The following is a 19,873-nucleotide window of genomic DNA, read 5'->3' on the forward strand; positions in this document are numbered from 1 at the left end:
GCAGAAACAAACAAACAAACAAACAAACAAACAAACAAACCAGTATTACTTTCCAAGATTTAAAAGAAAAGAAAAACCGAACAACAGAGAGAGGTTAGGAGAGCCCAGCTAAAGCTGTCAAGAGTAGGAAGGAGCCAGACCTTGGCCAGGTGGCTTGGCTGCACCTACCTGACCTTTCTTGTCCGAGGTGGGAGACGACCTGGACCTCACATGCACAGGAACGGTCAGTGTGTCCGAGCGCTCCAGCAGATCCTCGGCTGACTTGGACTTCCCTGACTTCCCGACCACCATGTCCCAGGAAGGCGGCCCTCTGGAGGTCCTGTCCATCCTCTGGACGCCCCTGGGTCCGCAGTTAGCTCCACTGAGCAGCTGCCTGGGGGCCTGAGGGTCCCAGCGTCGTCGCTCCCCGACTAGGCGTCCGCTGGCAAAGGAGCTGCTGCGATCTCGGGGCGTCTGTGGACCATCTGCGGCGGACTGATGGGGGTGCTCCTTGCAGGGCAGCACCTCGGGCTCCCGTAGCGAACTCAGGCTGCAGGCGGAGGCCAGGCCGGGGCCTTCGGGCGCCGCGGGGACCGCCTGAAAGTAGACGCTCTGTGCGCGCTCGCGCAGCCCGGGTTCCGGCGTGCAGGCAGCTCCAGTGGGCCGCTTGCCGGTCTTGCGCTGGATGTAGTCGGCCAGGGCGCTCTGCTGGAACTGCTTCAGTTCAGGGCCAGACAGGCTGAGCGTGGAGCAGGCCTTGCCGTCGCGCTCGAAGAGGCGTCGCCGGTCGGCCACGGTGCTCTCCGAGAAGCGCAGCTGCGCTGGCCTCTGTGGGACGCAGTGCACGGACTCAGCCTCCTCCGAGACCCCGACCTCGTTCATCTTCTCCGGCTCCGAGTAGGAACGCTTCTTCTGCTCGGCTGTGAGGCGCCGGCGTGCCCCTCTGCGGGCAGCCTGGGGTGCAGGCGGGGTCCCTGTGGCCGGGGTCACGCTGTGTCTCTCCCGAGGGGTGTGCGGGGAGGACAAGGGTGCCGAGGCCTCGGGGCTCCGCATGCCCACGTGGGCAGAGGCGGGTCGCGGGCGCCAAGGCCTCGAAGTCGCGGGGGTGCCCGGTTCCAGGTCCCGGCGACGAAATGATGTGGCCCCCAGGACACGGGACTGGGCATCCTTGATGCTGTTCCTGTAGGCGCGGCTGAAGGGTGCGTCTAGGAGGGGTGACTCGGGGGTGCTGGGCCTATCCTCCGACCACGAGGCTTCTCTCTCCGCCTCACTGAAGAGCTGAAAGGTGCTCTGGCTGCGGAGCAGGCGGGCCTCGGGCCTTGAGGGCTCGCTGCCTCGGGCAGGAGGTCCACGGCCATCTGCAGTGGTCCTCCTCAGCAGCTGGTTGCACTGCTGCCTGGAAGCCTCTTCCAGTTTGGGCTCCCCGTTTGGGGGGTTCTGCTCCCCATTTCGCAGGTGTTCGGCGGCGGACTCAGAGAAATGGGAGCTGCTGGCTTTTGGATCATCAAGGTCACTGCTGGAAGTACTAGGAGTGGGGCCAGTCCTACCAGGCCTGTAGCTGAGGGCGTAAGCGGAGCTGCCCACACTCGTGGGTCTGTGGCGCCCTTGCTCTCGCTCCTCTATCTTAGAAACCTTCTCCAGCACGGAGCAGTGGGGCTTCTTGTACTGCAGGGCAGGGGTACTGCTGGCACTGAGCCTCCTCTGGCTCATACCGGATGTCTGCTGCGGTGGCGCGGCCAGGGGCTCTTCATACCTGGAGTCTGCACTGTGGAAGGATTCTGCAGCGTTCATTTTCCCCTCGGGCCTTGGATAGGAAACAGACCTGTCCAGGTAGCCCCTGTTGTCGGGCCCTGCTTTCCTCCCAGGGTCCTCCACCTTGGTGGTGGTGGTGGCACAGGTGGATCTGCCACCGGGGTAAACCTCCAGGCCTTCTCCTAGGTCCACGCTGCTTTGTCTTCTTAGATTTTCTGGAATATTCTGGAGAGGTGAGAAGGTCGATTTGGTCCCACCAGAGTTGCCTGGCAGGCCCTGGCCTTGGCCTTCCCTCTCCACTTTCTGCCTGAGGTTGGCATTGTGATCTTCCTGAAAGTCACCCTCCCAGGGCTGGAAGAGCCTGGAAGGCCTCCTGTCATCATCACCCGCGTGCGGGGCCTGGGCTTGAGCGGACGGGAGACTGTGGTGATTAGAACACGGTCTGCTGCCACCACCGTGAACGTTCTTTCTCTCGCTGGGGTATAGGCTATTGCCGTGGGGAGGTGTGACGTGTCTCTTGAGGGAGGAGTCTTCATTTTCAGGCACTGAAGAAAAATGGACTTTGTAGGGGATGTATTTGGCCCTGGGTTCTGGCTTTTTCTCCACTGGAGTCATCGAGTCGTGTTCTGGGGGCTGACAGAAGGCAAACCCAGGCCTGCTCACTTCTTTTTGATTCCCGTTCTCGTCTAAGGCAGCCATCTTGCTACAAGTTCCCTGAGCAGCTGTGTATCCACTCTCTTTGACCAGTGCAGGGTAGACTGTACCATTACCACTCACAGAGGGCTGGGGCACCTGGGCAAAGTGAGGCTCTGGAGAAGGTACCGGATAGATGCCCGTGGGCAGTAGAGGTTGGCCAGGCTGCGTCTTCTGGGTATAATTATGCTTAGGTTTCACTGGGGGGCTGTTCTCCGGGCTCCTCTCTGGGACGGTATGTAGCTGTTCCTCGACGAATGGGGTTTTCTGGGAGCCCAAAGAGTTCGTCTGAGGACGGCAGAACCTTTTCTGATCAAGGCTGGACCAGGAGCTGGGACGCTCACGATGCCGGAGGGCCACATAACTGTCACTGCGAGTTGGGGGCATGGGTGCGCCAGCCTTATGGGGTGGGTTGTCCGCAGTCTCCGGGGAACCAGAACACTGCTGGCTCCAAGGCAGGGGAGGTGTTCCCTTGCCCCGAGGAATGCTGTGCCATTTAGCACAGCCCTGACTGTCTGCTGAGGTGTGGGCATCCCTACCTTGAAGAAGCAAGGCTGAAGGGTTCACCTCATACTCTGAAGATACTCCCCTCCGGGTATCGTAAACTGTCTTGACATAGCGAATGTCTGCCTGCCTCATCCCTTCTAGGAGGCCGCCCCGGGCAGGAATCATGTCCAGGGAGCCTGAACGTTCTCGGGCAGAGCCACCCGGGGGCGGGTACTCGAAGATGCTGGAACTGGTGGAGAAGGAGCTGTAGGCCGAGTCTCTTTTGTTATGAAGGTGGCCTAGCTGGTCGATGCTGCTCGTGGACTTGGCAGGGGAAAGAAGATGGCAAGGTGGGGACCCGCCACGGGGACCCAGGCTTTCCATGCTCCCCTGGGAGCTGCACCGGTCAGGGCTCCGCCTCAGATAAGCATGGTCGTAGTTGGAGAGGTCACTCGTAGAAGAGCTGGCAGAACAGGAGACAAAGCAGTCAGTCTGCTGAGGGGTTATTCTGTGGGCTCACAGACACAGGACTTGGCTTATAAATCCACGCTTACGCAAGAGGTTCCGTTTTCGGAAGGGTGGGTAAAGAGGGCCTTATTCGGGGCTTGTTCCGCTTCCCTGTGTCACCACTAGGAGTAACTGCCTGATGCTGTGGCCTTAGGCACCTCTAATTAATCACCCAGGCTAACTAGAAAAGGGTGGCCTTGGGCACAGGCAGAATGCTGATGTGACTTGCTGTGCTGTAATTGACATTTTGAGTGCCAAGAAATGAAAGGGGTGGAGGTGGGGGTGGCAAAGAAGGGACAGTGACAGAGGAGAGATTTTGGGGGAAACCGAGAAAAGCCCAGTAAGCGAATAGGCAAGTGAGAGGCTGGGAGACTTGGGGAGCACATGTGGAGGTTTTAGTGAACATCTTTCCTTTTTAAGGAGTCAAAAGCTAGATGCTGGCAACCTTCCTGGAGTCTCAATGATGGTAGGGACAATTTGTTTGTGGGGAGAAGCTAAACACAGAGCTGAATGGAGAGAGATCCACGGGGAGGAGAAGTTAGAGCCAGAGGAGGTTGGTGAGAGAGTGGGCAAGGGAGAAGGCTGTGGCAAGGGAGGGGGAGGCCGGAAGGGAAGTCTTAGCCTCAGGAGGTCCTCAAGGCTGAACTCCATGACCATCCTCTCCTTCAGGAGAGTGGGCGAGACCTTTGTATTTCTAAGCTCTTTTGGAGAGGGAAAGTCTCAGTATTGGCCCTTCATACCCCAGAAACCAGCCTTAAAAAACAAACAAAACAAACCTCTTTTTGTTAGTAATAGAAGAATCTGGCATGTGTGTGTGTGTGTGTGTGTGTGTGTGTGTGTGTGTGTGTGTGTGTGTGAGAGAGAGAGAGAGAGAGAGAGAGAGAGAGAGAGAGAGAGAGAGAGAGAGACAGGAGTTTGGGACATCTTCAATTTTGGCTTCACTTTTGCTTTGAGCTTAAAACTGTTCTAAGAATTTACTATAAGGGGCTGGAGAGATGGCTCAGCAGTTAGCAGTACCAGCTGTTCTTCCAAAGGACTGGGGTTCAATTCTCAGCACGCACATGTCTGTACCTCAGATCCCAAGAGATCCAGCTCCTCCTCCTGGCCTTGGCAGCCATTAGGCATGTATGAGGTACAAAGACAAGCACGTGGACAAAACAAGTATGTATATCAAATAAAAATATATTATGAGACATGTTTGGGCCAGGGGTATAGCTCAGTGGTAAAGCCCTTGCCTAGCATATGCAAGGCACCACCAAAAAGGAAAAAGGAGAGAAAAAAAGAACTCAAATATCAATGGAGATGCCATATCGGAACAAATAAAAATCAATGAGCAATCTCCTCATGTTAGACACTGTGACTCACTGTCCTCCAGGGAAAGGTAAATCTGGGGTTCTTACCTAGGTCCTTCACTTTTAGGTGAGTAGACATTCAAGCACATTTAAAATCACGTGGCATATGTCTAGATATCATATAAGTAAATGTAATGCCAATGTAATGCCGTAGTGGCCAGGTGTATAATGTTTTATGCTAGAATGTCTCCATAGAATATAGGAAGAGACTCAAGGGACAATGTTTTGATAGCGCTGCTTCAGCCTCTTTTGAGAGACGCTTTGTGATTCTTCAGTAATCTACTAGTGCTTTAGGACCACTGATTGGTACCTTTGTAAGATGGCAGACAGACAGTGCCAAGGGCCTGGCAGAGAGGAGCTAACATCAAGTTCCAGGGCAGTTCCAAATCCAACCTTGCTGACAAGACAAGTTAAAACCTGACTGGCCTCTCCTTCTCTGTCTTGTCCTCCCTGCACTTCCGGATCCCCTCACGTTCCTCTTTTCGTGAGAAAGAGATCCTTAAGTCTAGACATGAAATTGGGTTTAGGAAACTACGTTCAAGCCATCAGAAGAAAGCCGGCCAACTGAGCTGGCAGAACAGATCACTGGATGTCACTGAGAGGCTAGGGACCTCTCCTAGCTGCAGCTGCCACTATGAGGCTGTGAGGAGACTGGAGGGAGGGGATACCCTGTGACAGAGCTACAGAGAGGTGTGCCCGAGCTAAGACAGGAGAGGACAAGTATACTCGCAGCTCAAATCACGTCAAAGGTGACGTGAGCTTGCCTTTCTCCTAGAGTCACACGGTGCTTTTGTGTTAATCACCACATCAACATCAAAGGGGCAGGGGGCAGTCACCCTACAAGCACAGTTCACTCTCTAACCCACCTACGGGACAGGCTAGGAATAAGGAGAGAGGAGCAGCGTGGCCCTCGGAATACTGTACTTTGATGCCAGCGCCCCCACTCCTGAGGCCTGTGGAGCGGACCAGGGTCACTGCAAGCAAGTGTCCCATACACTGACTAGAGTGGTCTGGTTTCTGATGTAGGGTCAGTATATTCCTCAGGTCACATTATGGATTCAGATTTAGGGCTTCCTAAGAAAGGGGCTGGGAGGTTCTAAAGGGTCCCACCATCCAAGGGCACTCTATTAAGACACACCTCCACGTGTGTGTGTGTGTGTGTGTGTGTGTGTGTGTGTGTGTGTGTCTGTGTGTTCTGCTTTACGGCAAGGTTTCATTAAACCCCTAAATCTTCAGCCTGACTGTTAGAGTTGTTGTGTATACAGTGTTTGTACAGTGTCCATGCGTTCCTTGAGTTAATGCTCACAATGACCAGGTAACCTAGATAGCACTAACTTCATCTTCGAGAAAAGGGAGCCTAGATCAGAGAGCTCAGGCTCATGAGCAGGTGAGGTGGAACCCAAAACCCCAGCACTCTGCTATTCCCACCCCGGCCCCACCTCCCAATCTGTTAGGTACCCACAGTGCATTGCAAAGCTCCCAACACTTACAGCCCTGTAGAGCGAGGGGTTGGGGTTGGGGGGGCCTGCTGTGAGGGGACCCAGAACAGAGGGCTCAGATGGCGAATTGGTCCCCTTAAAGACTGAAAGAGCCTCAGCAGGGGGAAGGAGGGTTTAGAGGAAGGAAAGAAGCTAGGAACCACTTCTTCCTGTGGCCTGATGCTTTCTCTAATATGCTGGGAGAGTTTTATTCTGTGTCTACCACTGAGAGGTCTATGATTTGCCTTTGAGCAAATCATGATCCTTAAGGGCTCTAATTAAGTCCTATCTTTCCCCAAAGTACAGCTGCCATCTGTTAGATAATCCTCCCAGAAGCCTCCTGGTGGCTCTCCTTAATACTGGCACACACTGAGACGCCACTGCCTGCATCTCATTTCTATGTATGTTTGGGACAACCTTCCTCCCTACCCTTGCCCTGTCTCTGTGTGACTCAAGTGATAACACAGCATGGAGCCTAAGTCCTCAGGGTCAAATGGACGATAGCTTGTACACAAAGCTGGTGTGGGGAATCCTGACTCATCTTTTTCTTCAGTATAGCTAAAGATCTGGATTTGGATCCCTCTCCCCAGTCCCTCTCAGATTTCTAGAATAGATCCCTTGTCTGTCATACCTGTCGTGGCTCTGTTCATTCTTGAACAACCTTAACTAGCACCAGGGTGACTAGGAAGCAGAAGTGTAACCTAGCAGCTATGTGGACAAACTGTGGCACCTGGCTGAGCTCTGTCCTGACACACAAACTGATCAGCTGTCCACACTTGGACCAATTTTTGCACCCTTTTACCTCCTGTTCTGCAAAATGGGGTAAACTTGTGAGCTCTTTCAAGTGGTGCTGCATGCAGAAGAGGGGAACGAAGGGACCACAGAAGAGCAATATCACATGTCACTGAGAAATCCTCCACCTTAGTCATTTTTTCGGCAGACAAATTGCATTGATGGGAGGAGGAAAATAAAATCAGGAGGAACATTTAAATGTAGAAATAGCATCAATTCGGCAGTAAATATGTATGATTTCCGACCAGTGCAGACAGGACATTGAAGCTCCGGGAAGAGCAATCTTCAGCTTTCCGAATGTGGGATTATAATAGGCACTGAGAAACAGCTGACTGTGAGTGGGTTCCATAAATACCCCGAATGACCAGCCACGATCAGACTATTTCAAACCAATGTAAGGATGAGTCACCCACATGGTAAGCATTCGAAGAGGATGAAGAAAAAGACACCTGGGGGACAAGCATGACCTTTGAAGGCGAGGGAGGAACCCTTGGGTGCCAGCCACGGTCACTCACCTGGAATGGCAGCTCTGGTGCCAAGGAGGGCCCACTGTGCCCTGAGATATCCGCATCATGCTGACGTCAGCCTGGGTCTCTCCAAATTTGGTGGTATGCCACGAGTGTGGGCGAGCGGCAGGTTCACTGCACCTGTGGAGACACAGGAGCGGGGCCCTTCAGCACCAGCAGCTTCTCAGCTGAGTCCCCTCACCAAGTGAGGTGGCCTGGGTCCCAGGAGATCAAAATGCAAGCGTCGCTCACTTCTCCGAGCACGGTGTCCCTTCCGATTTCCTTTCTATTTCGGCATCACACAGGAATGTCGCAAAGTCAGGACAGCTTTATTTAGGCTTCCTGTACGCTGGCATTTCACGCCTTCTGAATATAAGGACATGGATGCCTGCGTCTTCCTGAACCTCTAGCTTTATAGAAAGACGGGAATGCTAAAATTCCGTCCTATTTCCCAAGGGACTTTGTGTAGCTTCCTGGGGCTTTTCTATTCCTCTGTTGGTGCCTGGATGGACGGTGCTGCTGTTTCACTGTCTCGGAAGAATGGCATGGAAGTCAGAGGCTGCCCTGCACTGACAGTGAATGTTCTACGCCACAGTCTAGAGAACAAAGTGTTCTCCAGCGGACTCTCTCGTTTTGCAAGCTGGTGACTTCAACCTTTAAGCATCCTGCCCTTAAAACACAAAGACCCGATGGAGCCAGGGAGAAAACGTGGGTGTCCTTCAGACTGAACATGAATGGGCTCTATAAGGAGTCGGCGACTACGGAAAGCCAGAGTCACGAGTCAGCCGCTGTGCAGTGATTTTGGCATCAGAGTGAGATGACCATCCAGGCATCTCGTGCTGACAACTGTGAGATTTCGGGGAAATACTTCTGTAGTTTAGAAACACTTCGGGAGTCAGGAAGTCCCTTGATAAGAAGAAGTGGGTAGATGTAATGTATCCCAAGCCCTCTCACTTGCTGTTGATGATGGAACCGAGCCAGGGAACGAGCCTGGTAGACAGAACTACCTAAAAGGAAGGGCCAAGGGGGGCGGGGAAGAAGCTGAGGGGGGATGACAGAGGAAGTGGGAGCGGACAGGAGGAAGTATTGATGGCAACCACTCCTCCAGCTCTAAGAAGTATTTCTGAAGGATTACAGTAATTATAAAGACGGGGCAGGGCCAGCCGGACGGCTCAGCTGGCAAAGACACTTCCACACAAAGCTGACCATCTGAGTTTGATCCCTGGAACCCACATGAGGGTTGAAAAGAGAGAACCAACCTTTGACTGAGTCCATAGGTGCCCCCTCCCGTGGGGTGTGCACACACCCACACAAACACATATAGCAACTTTTTAACATGAAAAGTAATTACACAGAGATCGGTCTCAGAATTAACTGTGGTCAAGGCACACAGGGTCCTGCTGAGGTGGTGAACCAGGGAGCTGCACTGACTGTGGCCTGAAAAGGGAAGGGTAAACGGAGGCCACACGGTAGAATTGCTGGCCTGCAATCTACAGAGTAATAAAGACCTTAGTGACGAACTAGGAATTTCAGATGGTGTAGCAGAAAACCAAGCTACCCTCGAGCAGCTGGCTTGAGGCCGCAGCCTGGCTTCTGGGGAACTTGACGTCCAAGGACTAGAAACAAGGGTGCCAAGTATGAGGTGCTGTACTGCCAGCCTACAGCTCTCCAAAGAGCCCCTCCACAAGAGCTGTCTCGATGTTGGGGAAGGGCGGAGTCTAAAGGTTCAAGGGGGACAGGACCTCGGAAGGGTCAGGGAGGTACTCAGTGAGCTGGAATATAATTGCTCTGTTCTTGGTCTCTTGTTTTTTTCATCCTTCGTCTTGTTAGCCCAGATAAAGGAAACTTGGTTTCTAATCTAGTTCCTAAACTGGATGCGACTGGGTTTGAGCTTTGGGTTTTACATACATCTAAGTAAAGATTTTCACCTTGGCTTTCCTTCTGGTTATGATAGGTTATATATACAGCATGATACTGATGGGCTGGGGTTATGGTTTGAGTGTCAAATGACCTCCTGGGGCTCACACTTTTGAGAGGCTGTGAGACTTTTAGGTCTAGACGGAGGAAGTGGGTTGTAAGGGGTGGGCCTTAAGGTAATATAACCCAGTCTTACTTCTGGCCCGAGAAACCTGCTCCTTGTCAAGTGCCAGGCAACAGGCAGCTCCTTCATGTCCTTACTACCAAGGAGAAGAGCTGGTCTCGGTGCATGCCTTCCCCACCATGACGGGGAACTCTGCAATGGTAAGCCAGACTCAACTTCTCCATGAAGTTGCTTTTGTTGGGAGTATCAGAGGAACACGAATGTACCTATGACATTACTCTTCTTCACTCTCCCTGGACATGAGGTGAGTAGCTGTGCACAGACGACCAATGTCACTTACTGCCCTGCCACAGGCCTCAAGAGCTGCAAGGCCACAGACCAGAATTTTCTCAACTGTGAACTAAAATAAACCTATGCGTTTACTTATTATAGAGTTTTGCTATGTGGCCAGATGTACCAAGCCTCCTGCCCTGGATGCCCAGCACTGGGGTATCGGCGTGTCTGTCAGAAGCCTGTTCTTTATAGACTCATTTTCTCCAGAACCCGTTAGAGTCGTAAATGACCGCCCAGTCTAGCTCTGTAAGAGTTCACGAAGATCAAAGGCTGTGAGACACGGAAGTGAAGGATACTCGGACAGAAGGAATGGCATAGCCAATGTCGGAGAACGCAAAACGTGCCTCAGACGTGGCACGAGCAGCACAAGTAGCTGGTGGGATGACGAGTAGGGAGACGGGAAACTCATCGTGACACTAAGCCACAATAAAAAGATGGCTGTGGCTCGAGTGCCTCAGGCAAGGAGAGACGGGCTCCAATCCAAGTTTCAGGAAGGCATCGCCAATAGCACAGGGAATAAACTGGATATTTTGCCAGCCAGGACACCAGATGTTGAGGGCTTGGGGCTGAAACAGTGGAAACGGGCTTGAAGGAACCAAAGATCTTTAAAGTTACTGAGACAAAAGAATTTTCATTCTCAGTGACGACTTAGGTGATGTGTGTGTGTGTGTGTGTGTGTTCTTGTGTGTATGTGTGTGCATATGTTGTTTAGTAAAGAAGGAACAAAGAATGCCATGCGCTTGAGGTGAGAATAACTTTGGAGTGTTCAAAACAAGAGTGTGGGCACAGCCACAGAGAGAAGAGCAGATGGTGTAAGACTCAGACCACACGTGATGCTTTGACTGCGTTCCCAGCACAAGCATCAGATGTTTACTTGAATGGGGTCTGAAAGGCAAGACTCAGGGGTAGAGTGGAACTTCAGATGACCCTGGAGGACTGTTATCCATTGGAAAAGGGTGATTATGGTGGTTTGAAGATGCCTGGCCCTTGGGAAGCGGCACTATTAGGAGGTGTGGCCTTGTTGGAGGAAGTGTGTCATTGTGGAGCAGGGCTTTGAGGACGGCTAGTGCTCAAGCTATACCCAGTGCATTAGAGACCTTCCTCCTGGCTGCCCATCGAAGACCATCTCCTGCTGCCGCCTTTGGATCGAGATGTAGAACTCTCAGCTCTTCCAGCACTGTGTCTGCCACATTGCCCGCCATGATGATAATAGACTGAACCTCTGAAACTGTAAGCCAGCCCCAATCAAATGTTTCCTTCTGTAAAAGTTACCTTGGTCACGTGTCTCTTCACAGCAGTGAAACCCTGAGACAGTGACAGCTTTAACTTTGGAATTAAGCACAGGAGGGCTTCTGTTGTGACTGGACCTTGTGGCCTCCCAGGTGCACTAGCTTTCCAAACCATGTCGGCTGTCACCCAGACACAAGTCACAAGTGTAAGACACAAACGATTTTAAAACGGAAGAGGGAACAGCGGGATAGAGTGGCACACACCTTGGAACTGAGGCAGGGGAATTCATTCGAACCAGAGTTTGGGGCCAGCTAGGCAACATAGCCAGATCCATTTTAAGACAACACAAAATAGACAAGGAAGACTGCTGACACTACACAATCAAAGTGACCAAATCTCTCAGTCCTCTGACTGAGTGGCCTACCTGTCTGTCTACCGTTTAGTGTACACATGACCACAGAAGACGAAGCCCACCATGACACCCACGAGCTCCCTACAGAGAAGGAAATTCATCACAGTGATGTGTTAAGTGGTCTGTCAGAATGAATGGTGCAGAATTCCGGTTGAGGGTCTTCAGAACCCCCTTGCCAACACCGTCTGCTCAGCTGGGGATGGGACACTGACTCTCAGATTCTGTTTGTGTGCTGCGTATAACCTTCCTCATCTACTTGCTGTTGTCTTAAAGTGGCATGTAGAAATGCAGTCACATTAATACAAAGACTACCTTACTCACGTATGAACTCATGACCAAACTGAACAGGTAGTTAGCCCTTCCCCATATCCATTTAAGTAATCTTTTGAATAGACAATAAATCCACAAGAAAAAAAAAAACCCCAATGTATAATTTGCCCTATAGACCCTATTTCTCCCTCCACCACATTGCTAATTTCTTGTATATCCTCTGGCAGGATTCCATTATATAAATACAAACCTACAGAAAGATGTGAGGGTGTGGCCCACTGGTGGAGAGCTTGTCTAATATACACAATGTTCTGGATTCTCCCCCAAATACCAAAACAACAGAAGGGATAAAATGGTGGATAAAATGGTGGTAAGAAAGGTAGTTATCGGGTGCTCCGACCCCAGAGGTCCATACAGTCCTTTCTGGAAGGGAACATTCTTTTTAAATGTCACATACTCACAAAGTATACGGGGGACTTTTTGGCTTTGCTGACTGAATGAATCATGAGAGTGAAGCCAGCTAACAGATGGACAGATAGATGGCTAAACCCACAAATTAGGAGAAAAGGTAATCCCCTTTCCTTGCACTGGGTTTCACCACACTGACCCACAGTTGACTACACATCTTCTCCCTACGTGAAGTTTATTTCTCCTCACCCTCTACTCTGAGGCATGCCGATAGACTAACACATGAAAACAGTATAATTAAACAGAGGGATTAGCAATGGGTTTTTTTTTTTTAAACTTAGTCAATAGTAAGTGGTGCCAAAATACTCTTTCTCTCAATGTCAATCCTGCTTTTCCCAATACACACACACACACACACACACACACACACACACACACACACACACACACACACACACCTGAGCAACTGAAACATCTATAATCTGCAGTAGCATTCATTCACCTATGCCATTCCTTGTCCTTCAAAGACAACTGCAATGGGGTAGAGCAAGTGAAGCGGTGTAAGCTTTACCACCTCTCCAACTCACTGGGAACCCTGACTAAGGCCCTGTTTTCTCTGCAGAGGAAAGAAAAGAGGACTGTTTTTTAGGGACTTTTTCAGGCATAGGAGGTATTGACTTCAGGATTTTCTTCCCCACTATACAAGAGCTTTGACAGGAAAAAGAAAAAAAAAAAAACACTTCACACGAGACTGCAATCCGTCAGGCAGTCATACATAGACATCACAAGCAAATTCTTATGGATTCAGGGAGGCTCGGAGAGTGGGAAAGAATGAGAAAGAGTCTTGGTTCCCTCTGGCTTCTCCAGAGTCCTTCCCAGAGGACACCTGGGAAGTGTCAAAGCAGGAGCAGCAGGGACACAGGAAGACTGGGTTATTACCCTCCACCCTGCAGGTGCTCCACTGTGGCCAGGCCAGGCTGGGCCAGGGCACCCCCTCTGTAGGCATGGATGGAAACCCAGAGACTTGTCAGTTCGGAAGCTTGGGAGGGCACAAACAGCAGCCAAACTATTTCAAATTCAAGCTAACTAATGTTATACACTGCTTTTTATATGTTCCATTGCATTTGTGTGTGTGTGTGTGTGTGTGTGTGTGTGTGTGTGTGTGTGTGTGTGAGAGAGAGAGAGAGAGAGAGAGAGAGAGAGAGAGAGAGAACACATTGCTCAATTAAATAAAAGTGATACCAAATTCTTAACACCAAAGAAGCGGGATTCCTTTTGGAGTAAATCTGATGCACTGTGTATGGCACTGAGGTTTTCTCTTCATTATATTATTTCTCTCCCCATTGTAAGCAGAGAATACAAATAAGAAACTGAAGAGATAATAAAGAAGGTAAATGCCACTTTAAAAATGGTTAAGAGAAATCTATTCTTTAAAAAAATCATACTTAAAAAAAAAAACACCTGTTCATTAAAATGAATTTTAACATAACTGGAACCCCAATAAAAAGAACAGTCTAGGTCTGAGGGCAGGGCAGCCAAAATATAGGAAACTTCCAGAACACCAGCTCCCACTCCTTCCCTACCTACCAATGTTTCACACTCAGTTTTACACCAGGGAGGGAGTTTCACCACCACAGCTGGCTAACACACAGGACCTGCCATCAGGAGTATAAGAGTGATCTCTCGGTCACTTTCAGAGGACAGTATGCCAGATAAGACCTGAAAAACCAGCCCTGTGGTCTCTGGCATCAAGGACATTTCTGAATGTGCACACTTCAGAGTTTCTCTTACCATTTATGTGGCACGGTAACATAACAATCATGACGAAAATCAATATGCAAGTCGGTGCCCTAGGACAGCTCCATTCACCTGTTCTTTGGCGCGGCAGCACCCCGGAGGCAGGCACCACACCAAGTGTAACTGACAGAATTTTACAATCCCGACTGTAGAAGGGTAGAAGCAGGACTGAAAAGTCTGTGAAGGGAAAGGAAGTGGCCTCGCTCTCTATGTGCCAGAGAGCAGTCATGAACAGAGGTCCGGCCCAGCCAACACTTCCTTTCATGGACAAAGAAGACTTCAAAGCTTAAATGGGAGGGCTGGATCTTTTCCTTATAATTGAGAAGATACTCAGAGGCTCCCTCCCTTCCTCTCTTCTTACCTTGTATTTAAAGGGGGGAGGGGTGGCTTCCACAGAGGCTGGACCTGGCTGAAGAGAGTGCCTCCAAACTGCAGGACATCTTAACATTTAGGAATGAGGAAAGGGTGGGAGTGCGGGGAGCAGGGCACCAAAACCAAAAGCAGAATAGAACATCCAAGGCCTGAGAGGTTCACAGAAGGTGTAGTGTCCACACTGCAGGAAGCTTAAGAGTACAAAAAGAAAAGGGAACTGACTCCAGGAATCTTTGAAGTTATGACTGGGAGAAATCCCCACAGACACACACAGGGGCACAAACCACAAGTCCAGGAGCTCAGTGAACACACATGGAACCAGGTCAAATGGCCACAAGGAAGCAGATGTCTCTGCACTACAGAAAACTGATTAAAGAAGGAGAAAGGTCAACCAAGGCAATCCCAAATTCATGCTCATTGTGGGCAAGCCTAGTTAAATGCAGTGGGCCACAAATGCATACACACACACATACTCACATACACACACTCTCACACACACACATTCACACACACACACACACACATATATACACACACTCACACACACATACACACACATAAACACACTCACACACTAATACATAGATACACACATACACACTCTCACACACACATTCACACACACTCACACATATACACACACACACATAGATACACACATACACACACTCACACACACAAACACACACACAGGTTGAAAGTGGGTGTAGATGGGGCTGTAAGGGAAGGATACAGGATAATGGAAGATAATATGATTAAAGTCTATTATATGTACTTTGAAATGTACACAAGCAGAAAAAGAAACTGTAAAGGAGTAATCTGGTTTTTTTTTTTTTTTTTTAATTAGCACATCTGAGAGAGGGCCTAGAGGAAAGACTTCACCCATGGGAGAGCGAAGGTAAGACCGACTGACACACACCATCCCCTCAGAAGCCATGTAGGTCAGGAGGGAGCAGCGAGATACAAACTGTTGAGAGAGGAGGCAGTGGGAGGGAGGGCTGTCAGCAAAGCATGGTGACAGATGTGTGGCATGTCCCAAAACCTAGGAGGTGGTGGGCAAATCGTTAATGCCGGAACTCAGGAGGCAGAGGCAGGCCGGTCTCTGTGACTTTGAGGCCAGCCTGGTCTATAAAATGAGCTCCTGGACAGCCAGGGCTACACAGAGAAACCCTGATGAAAGAAAGGAAACAAGACAGACAAAGTCCTAATAATTAATACCATTATCCTGTATGTTCTATAAAAACATAATACAAAACAAAAAACTGTAAAAAAAAACAACAAAAAACAAACAAACAAACAAACAAACAAACAAACAAAAAAACAGATTTCAGAGAAAACCGTAGCCAGCCTAGAATTCTATACCATGTGGAGCGTCTTCACAGGAGTTGAGCAGCCAGGCGTGGGGCACACCACTGTAATCCTAGCCCTTGGGAGACGGAGGCAGGAGAAGCAGGAGTTATGGTTATTCTCTGGCTACACAGAGAGCAAGGCCAGCCTGGGTTACATGTGACTCCCGGAAGAAGAAGGCAGGTGTGGCAGCACACACAATGCCAGCCTTGGGGAGAAGGATGTGAGGGGTCACTGTGCACTTACACAGCAAGGCCCCTCTTAGGAGAAGTTTAAAAAAAAAAAAAAAAAAACCTCACTTTCCAATAAGCAGAAATCGTGATCAGAAAAGATAAAAGCTATGCAGGCCAGAAACTCATCTGCATAAAAAGAACACCAGGGAAAGGATGAGCAGACGCAAAATGAGGTTTAAAAGCTCCCCTCACTTTACGTTGTCAATGGAGCATTGGGAGGACTTGGAACTGGTCTGGCCCAGTCCTTCCTCCTGGGAGCACAGTTCTGAAAGTTCACAGGGAGCTGCAGTGGAAACCTGAAGGAGGAGCGGGGAGCTCTGGCTGATCCGAATGAGATAAACAGACTAGGCAGATAAGCCACGAGAAACTGGGTAGCCCTGCGTGTAGACAGCTGTAAATTCTGAGACAGAAGCATTAACAGCACACTGGACAGTGTAGGACATTTTAACTAGGCTGAAACTTAAAGTGCAGTCACTTGTTTTCCTTTAAAAATACATATTCTTGGGAAGCTAGAAAGTAGGAGGATTACGGTGAGTCCGAGGCCAGTGAGTTCCAGGTCAACCTGCGCTACAATGAGAACTTGTCTCAGGAAAACAACACAAGGACAAACAAACAAAACAAAACAACAACAACAAAAGCAAACAACCCCCTACAAACAGCCAACCAACCAAAGAACAACAAAAACAAAAGTTAAAAAAAAAAAAAAAGAAAAGAAAAACCCAGATAGAACACACTATGAAAAAGACATCTGAGAAAGGTTCTTGTGTTAGAGCCCTACAATAAAAGGCTCTGAATCTCATTCCAACAGTTTGCACTTACCCTGAACAAAAGAAACATCCCATAGAGCAACCCCTTTCTGGTACAGCACTCAGGAGCAGGGGAGATAGCAAAGTCACCCTCGGCTTAGGCTCCACCCACAGAGGCGGGGCTCCCCACCGATTTCCCTTCCCGGCCAGGTGAGCTTACAGTTAAAGGACAGGAGCCGCCTGATCTCAGAGCAAGTGGGAGGGACTCTACCCCTCAGTCACCTATGTAAATGGGCCAAGAAGAAAGGGTGGCCCTCAGTACATTTCCTGAGAAAAGCCAGCACAACGCTTTGAAATGCTAGGCAGAAAGAGGAGGGAAGCCAGGGAAACCTGTCCTGGAGGATGCATCAAAAGTAAAAGCAGGAAGCCTCCTCCCACCGTTCCTGAACCCCGAGTGCTCATAGCTTCAGCTCCTATGCAGTCTCACCCGGGCCTCTCTGAGACATTATATGGAGAGAGAGCAGGAGGAAGCTGGGGACAGAATCCCCTACTGAGAGGAATTGCCAGAAGCGGGGCGCTGGAGTCCAAGAGAGGAGCTGACTCCTTTCACCCTGATTTAACCCCATGGAGCAGAGGTTGGCTGAACACAGACAAGTTATTCTAAGGGTGGTGGCGACTGAGAGAAGGACCGGGAAGGAGGCACCGGAGTGGAAAATCCTCGGTTATAAGCTAGCATAACTGGTCTCCATTACCGACTCATTACCAACTACAACGATCCAAAACTCCACAGATTTTTATTTAGGGAGACGTTTCAGCCAAGACAGGTCAGATCATGAGGATTCTCTCTTCCTCCCACTTGGTGTGGTGGTTCACACTCGGAATCACAGCAGAGACAGGGGGCTCAAAAGTCGTAGGTTACGAAGCAAGACCCTACTTGAAACCAACCAAGGCAGAGTACTCTCCTTCTGTCTGTCCCTCCAACAGGGTCCCATGATGTGACCTGGGGTAGTCTTGAACTCGAAATTCTGCCTCAGCTGCCAAAGGGCTGTGACTGCTGCTGCACACTGGGGCAGGGAGGCTGGACTGCTAAGTGAAGAAGCAGCTAGGAGGAATTCTGACCTCTTGTATTTGGTCCATGAGGTGACCCTAGACGTTTCCAATCTTCAAAATTCCAGTACGGGCCTCCGGGACGTACCCAACACCAACCTCCTGCCTCGACGCTTGCTCGACTCCACAGAGAAGTACGATGTTATTTGCTTTCTGTTCCGGTAAGAATGAGATACTGGCACCTCACCCCTGTGTTATGTTTCAGAATAGGATTTCGACCAGAGCCTAATGGCCAAGACTGAGACAATCTAAGCAACAACAGACATAACAGAAGGGTGGGATCATTACTCATGAGACGAGACAAATATGAAGTCCTCGCTGACATAAATCAATCACTGGGTAAATAGATGGGAGAGAAAAAATAACAGTGCTTCCTTACAGAAGAATTCCAATGAGTAAATGTAGAAGGAATGAAAGAAATATGGAGTAGCTTCTGGAACATTCCAGTTATCTGAGACGATATCAACAGACTTAGAAGTCAGTGAAGAAAAGGTCTAAAGACAAGCAGGGTAGTACACATAGCCTCAATGTTACTCTCCCTCCCAGCGGAGAGACGTGGGAGCCTCACTATCAATCACCAAGTCACCAAAGTTGTCATCAGCTGTGATGAGATGTCACCCTCACGTGGGCCCTGGTGCCACAGCTGCAGCTGCCCTGCAGCTCCCAGGAAAGACACCTATCACTTGAGAGGTATTGTCAAAAACGCCTCAGCCTCAACATCACCATGAGAAAACAACAGATAACCCTAAATCAAAGGCATTCTTCAAAGTAACTGGCCACTGGCCTGAAAAATATCAATGTCACCGCTGTAGGATATAGCTTTTGGGGGAGAGCATTTGACAAGCATGCAGGATATCTAAGCTTTAATCCTCAGTAATGGCTAAAAAACTACAGCCTCGCACCACGGATCGCGGTGCACAGGCAATCCTCCTGCACTGGCAAAATGGCACAGTGGTTACAGGAGCATGCAGCCAACCTTGGCAACCTGGGTTTGATCTCAGGACCCTGTGGTGAAAGGAGAGAGCCAACCCCCACAAGTTGTCCTCTGTCCTCCACACAAGCTCAGAGCACAGTGGCGTGTTCCCCCGAAAGAGAGAAATGTTTTTTATAAAAATGCCAGAGTCACAAAACCCAAGAAGAGATTAAGAAAGTGTCACAGATCAAGACAACCAGGACATGTGGAAACTGTAAGTGGATTCCTAAACGGAAAATGGCTCCTCTTCATAAGGTCTGCTGTTCCTCAAGTCTCAAACGTTGGTACTATCACTAACTGCTAGGGCCAGTTGCTTATTTTGATACTTCTACTGCTTATAAAAGGTGCAAACATTAGGAAAAGCTGGGTAGCAGGTGTGGGGGAAATTACAAGTACTATTTTATGAGTCTACCATGATTTCAAACAAAGTAAAAGCTAAAGCAATTAAGAGTTAGGGTCTGAGTATAGCTGGAAGAGAGCCATTCCGATTTTTAAGTTCAGTCCTCTCTCTGTCAGTCTGGATGGATTTGCAATCAACTGGGAGACACACTTCTGGGTATACCTGTGAGGATGGTTCCAAAGAAGTCCAACTAAGAAGGGTGGGCTTACCCTGAATATGGGCTAATCAAACTGGGTACGATTCAAGACAGATTTTAAAAATGCAAAAGGTGGGGGCTGAGTTGGGGCATTGACCTCTCTCGGCTCCCTGACTGCAGGTGCAGTGTGAACAGGTACAGTGTGAACAGGTGCAGTGTGCAGTGTGAACAGGTGCAGCATGAACAGGTATAGTGTGAACAGGTAACAGTGTGAACAGGTGCAGTGTGCACAGGTACAGCGTGAACAGGTGCAGCGTGAACAGGTATAGTGTGAACAGGTGCAGTGTGCAGTGTGCACGGGTACAGCGTGAACAGGTGCAGTGTGAACAGGTGCACTGTAAACAGCTGCCTCCCATTTCCACTGCCATAGACAGCTACAGCAGCCCTCACTGCCACTTTCCACCATGGTGGACTGGACCCTCAAGCTGTGAGCCAAAACCAAAACCAAGCTTTTCTTCCTTAA

General features: G+C 49.7%; 1 protein-coding gene across 3 annotated transcripts in view; it reads right to left on the bottom strand.

The window, feature by feature from the left end:
* Shroom3 (shroom family member 3) overlaps positions 1–19,873 on the bottom strand; it is a 297,390-nt gene that overhangs the window by 23,096 nt on the left and 254,421 nt on the right. For 2 of the 3 annotated variants that reach the window (NM_001100889.1, XM_006250723.5), the window contains exons 4-5: positions 7,555–7,686; positions 169–3,373 (exon numbers count right to left, since the gene is read on the bottom strand). In NM_001100889.1, the coding sequence (NP_001094359.1) occupies positions 169–3,373; positions 7,555–7,686 (3,337 nt within the window). Of the gene's footprint in view, positions 1–168; positions 3,374–7,554; positions 7,687–7,797; positions 8,148–19,873 lie in introns of those variants that run through there. The other variant, XM_039091852.2, reaches the window with a different exon arrangement.

This window comes from Rattus norvegicus, chromosome 14 (genome assembly GCF_036323735.1).
Source record: "Rattus norvegicus strain BN/NHsdMcwi chromosome 14, GRCr8, whole genome shotgun sequence".
NCBI classification, from domain to species: Eukaryota; Metazoa; Chordata; class Mammalia; order Rodentia; family Muridae; genus Rattus; species Rattus norvegicus.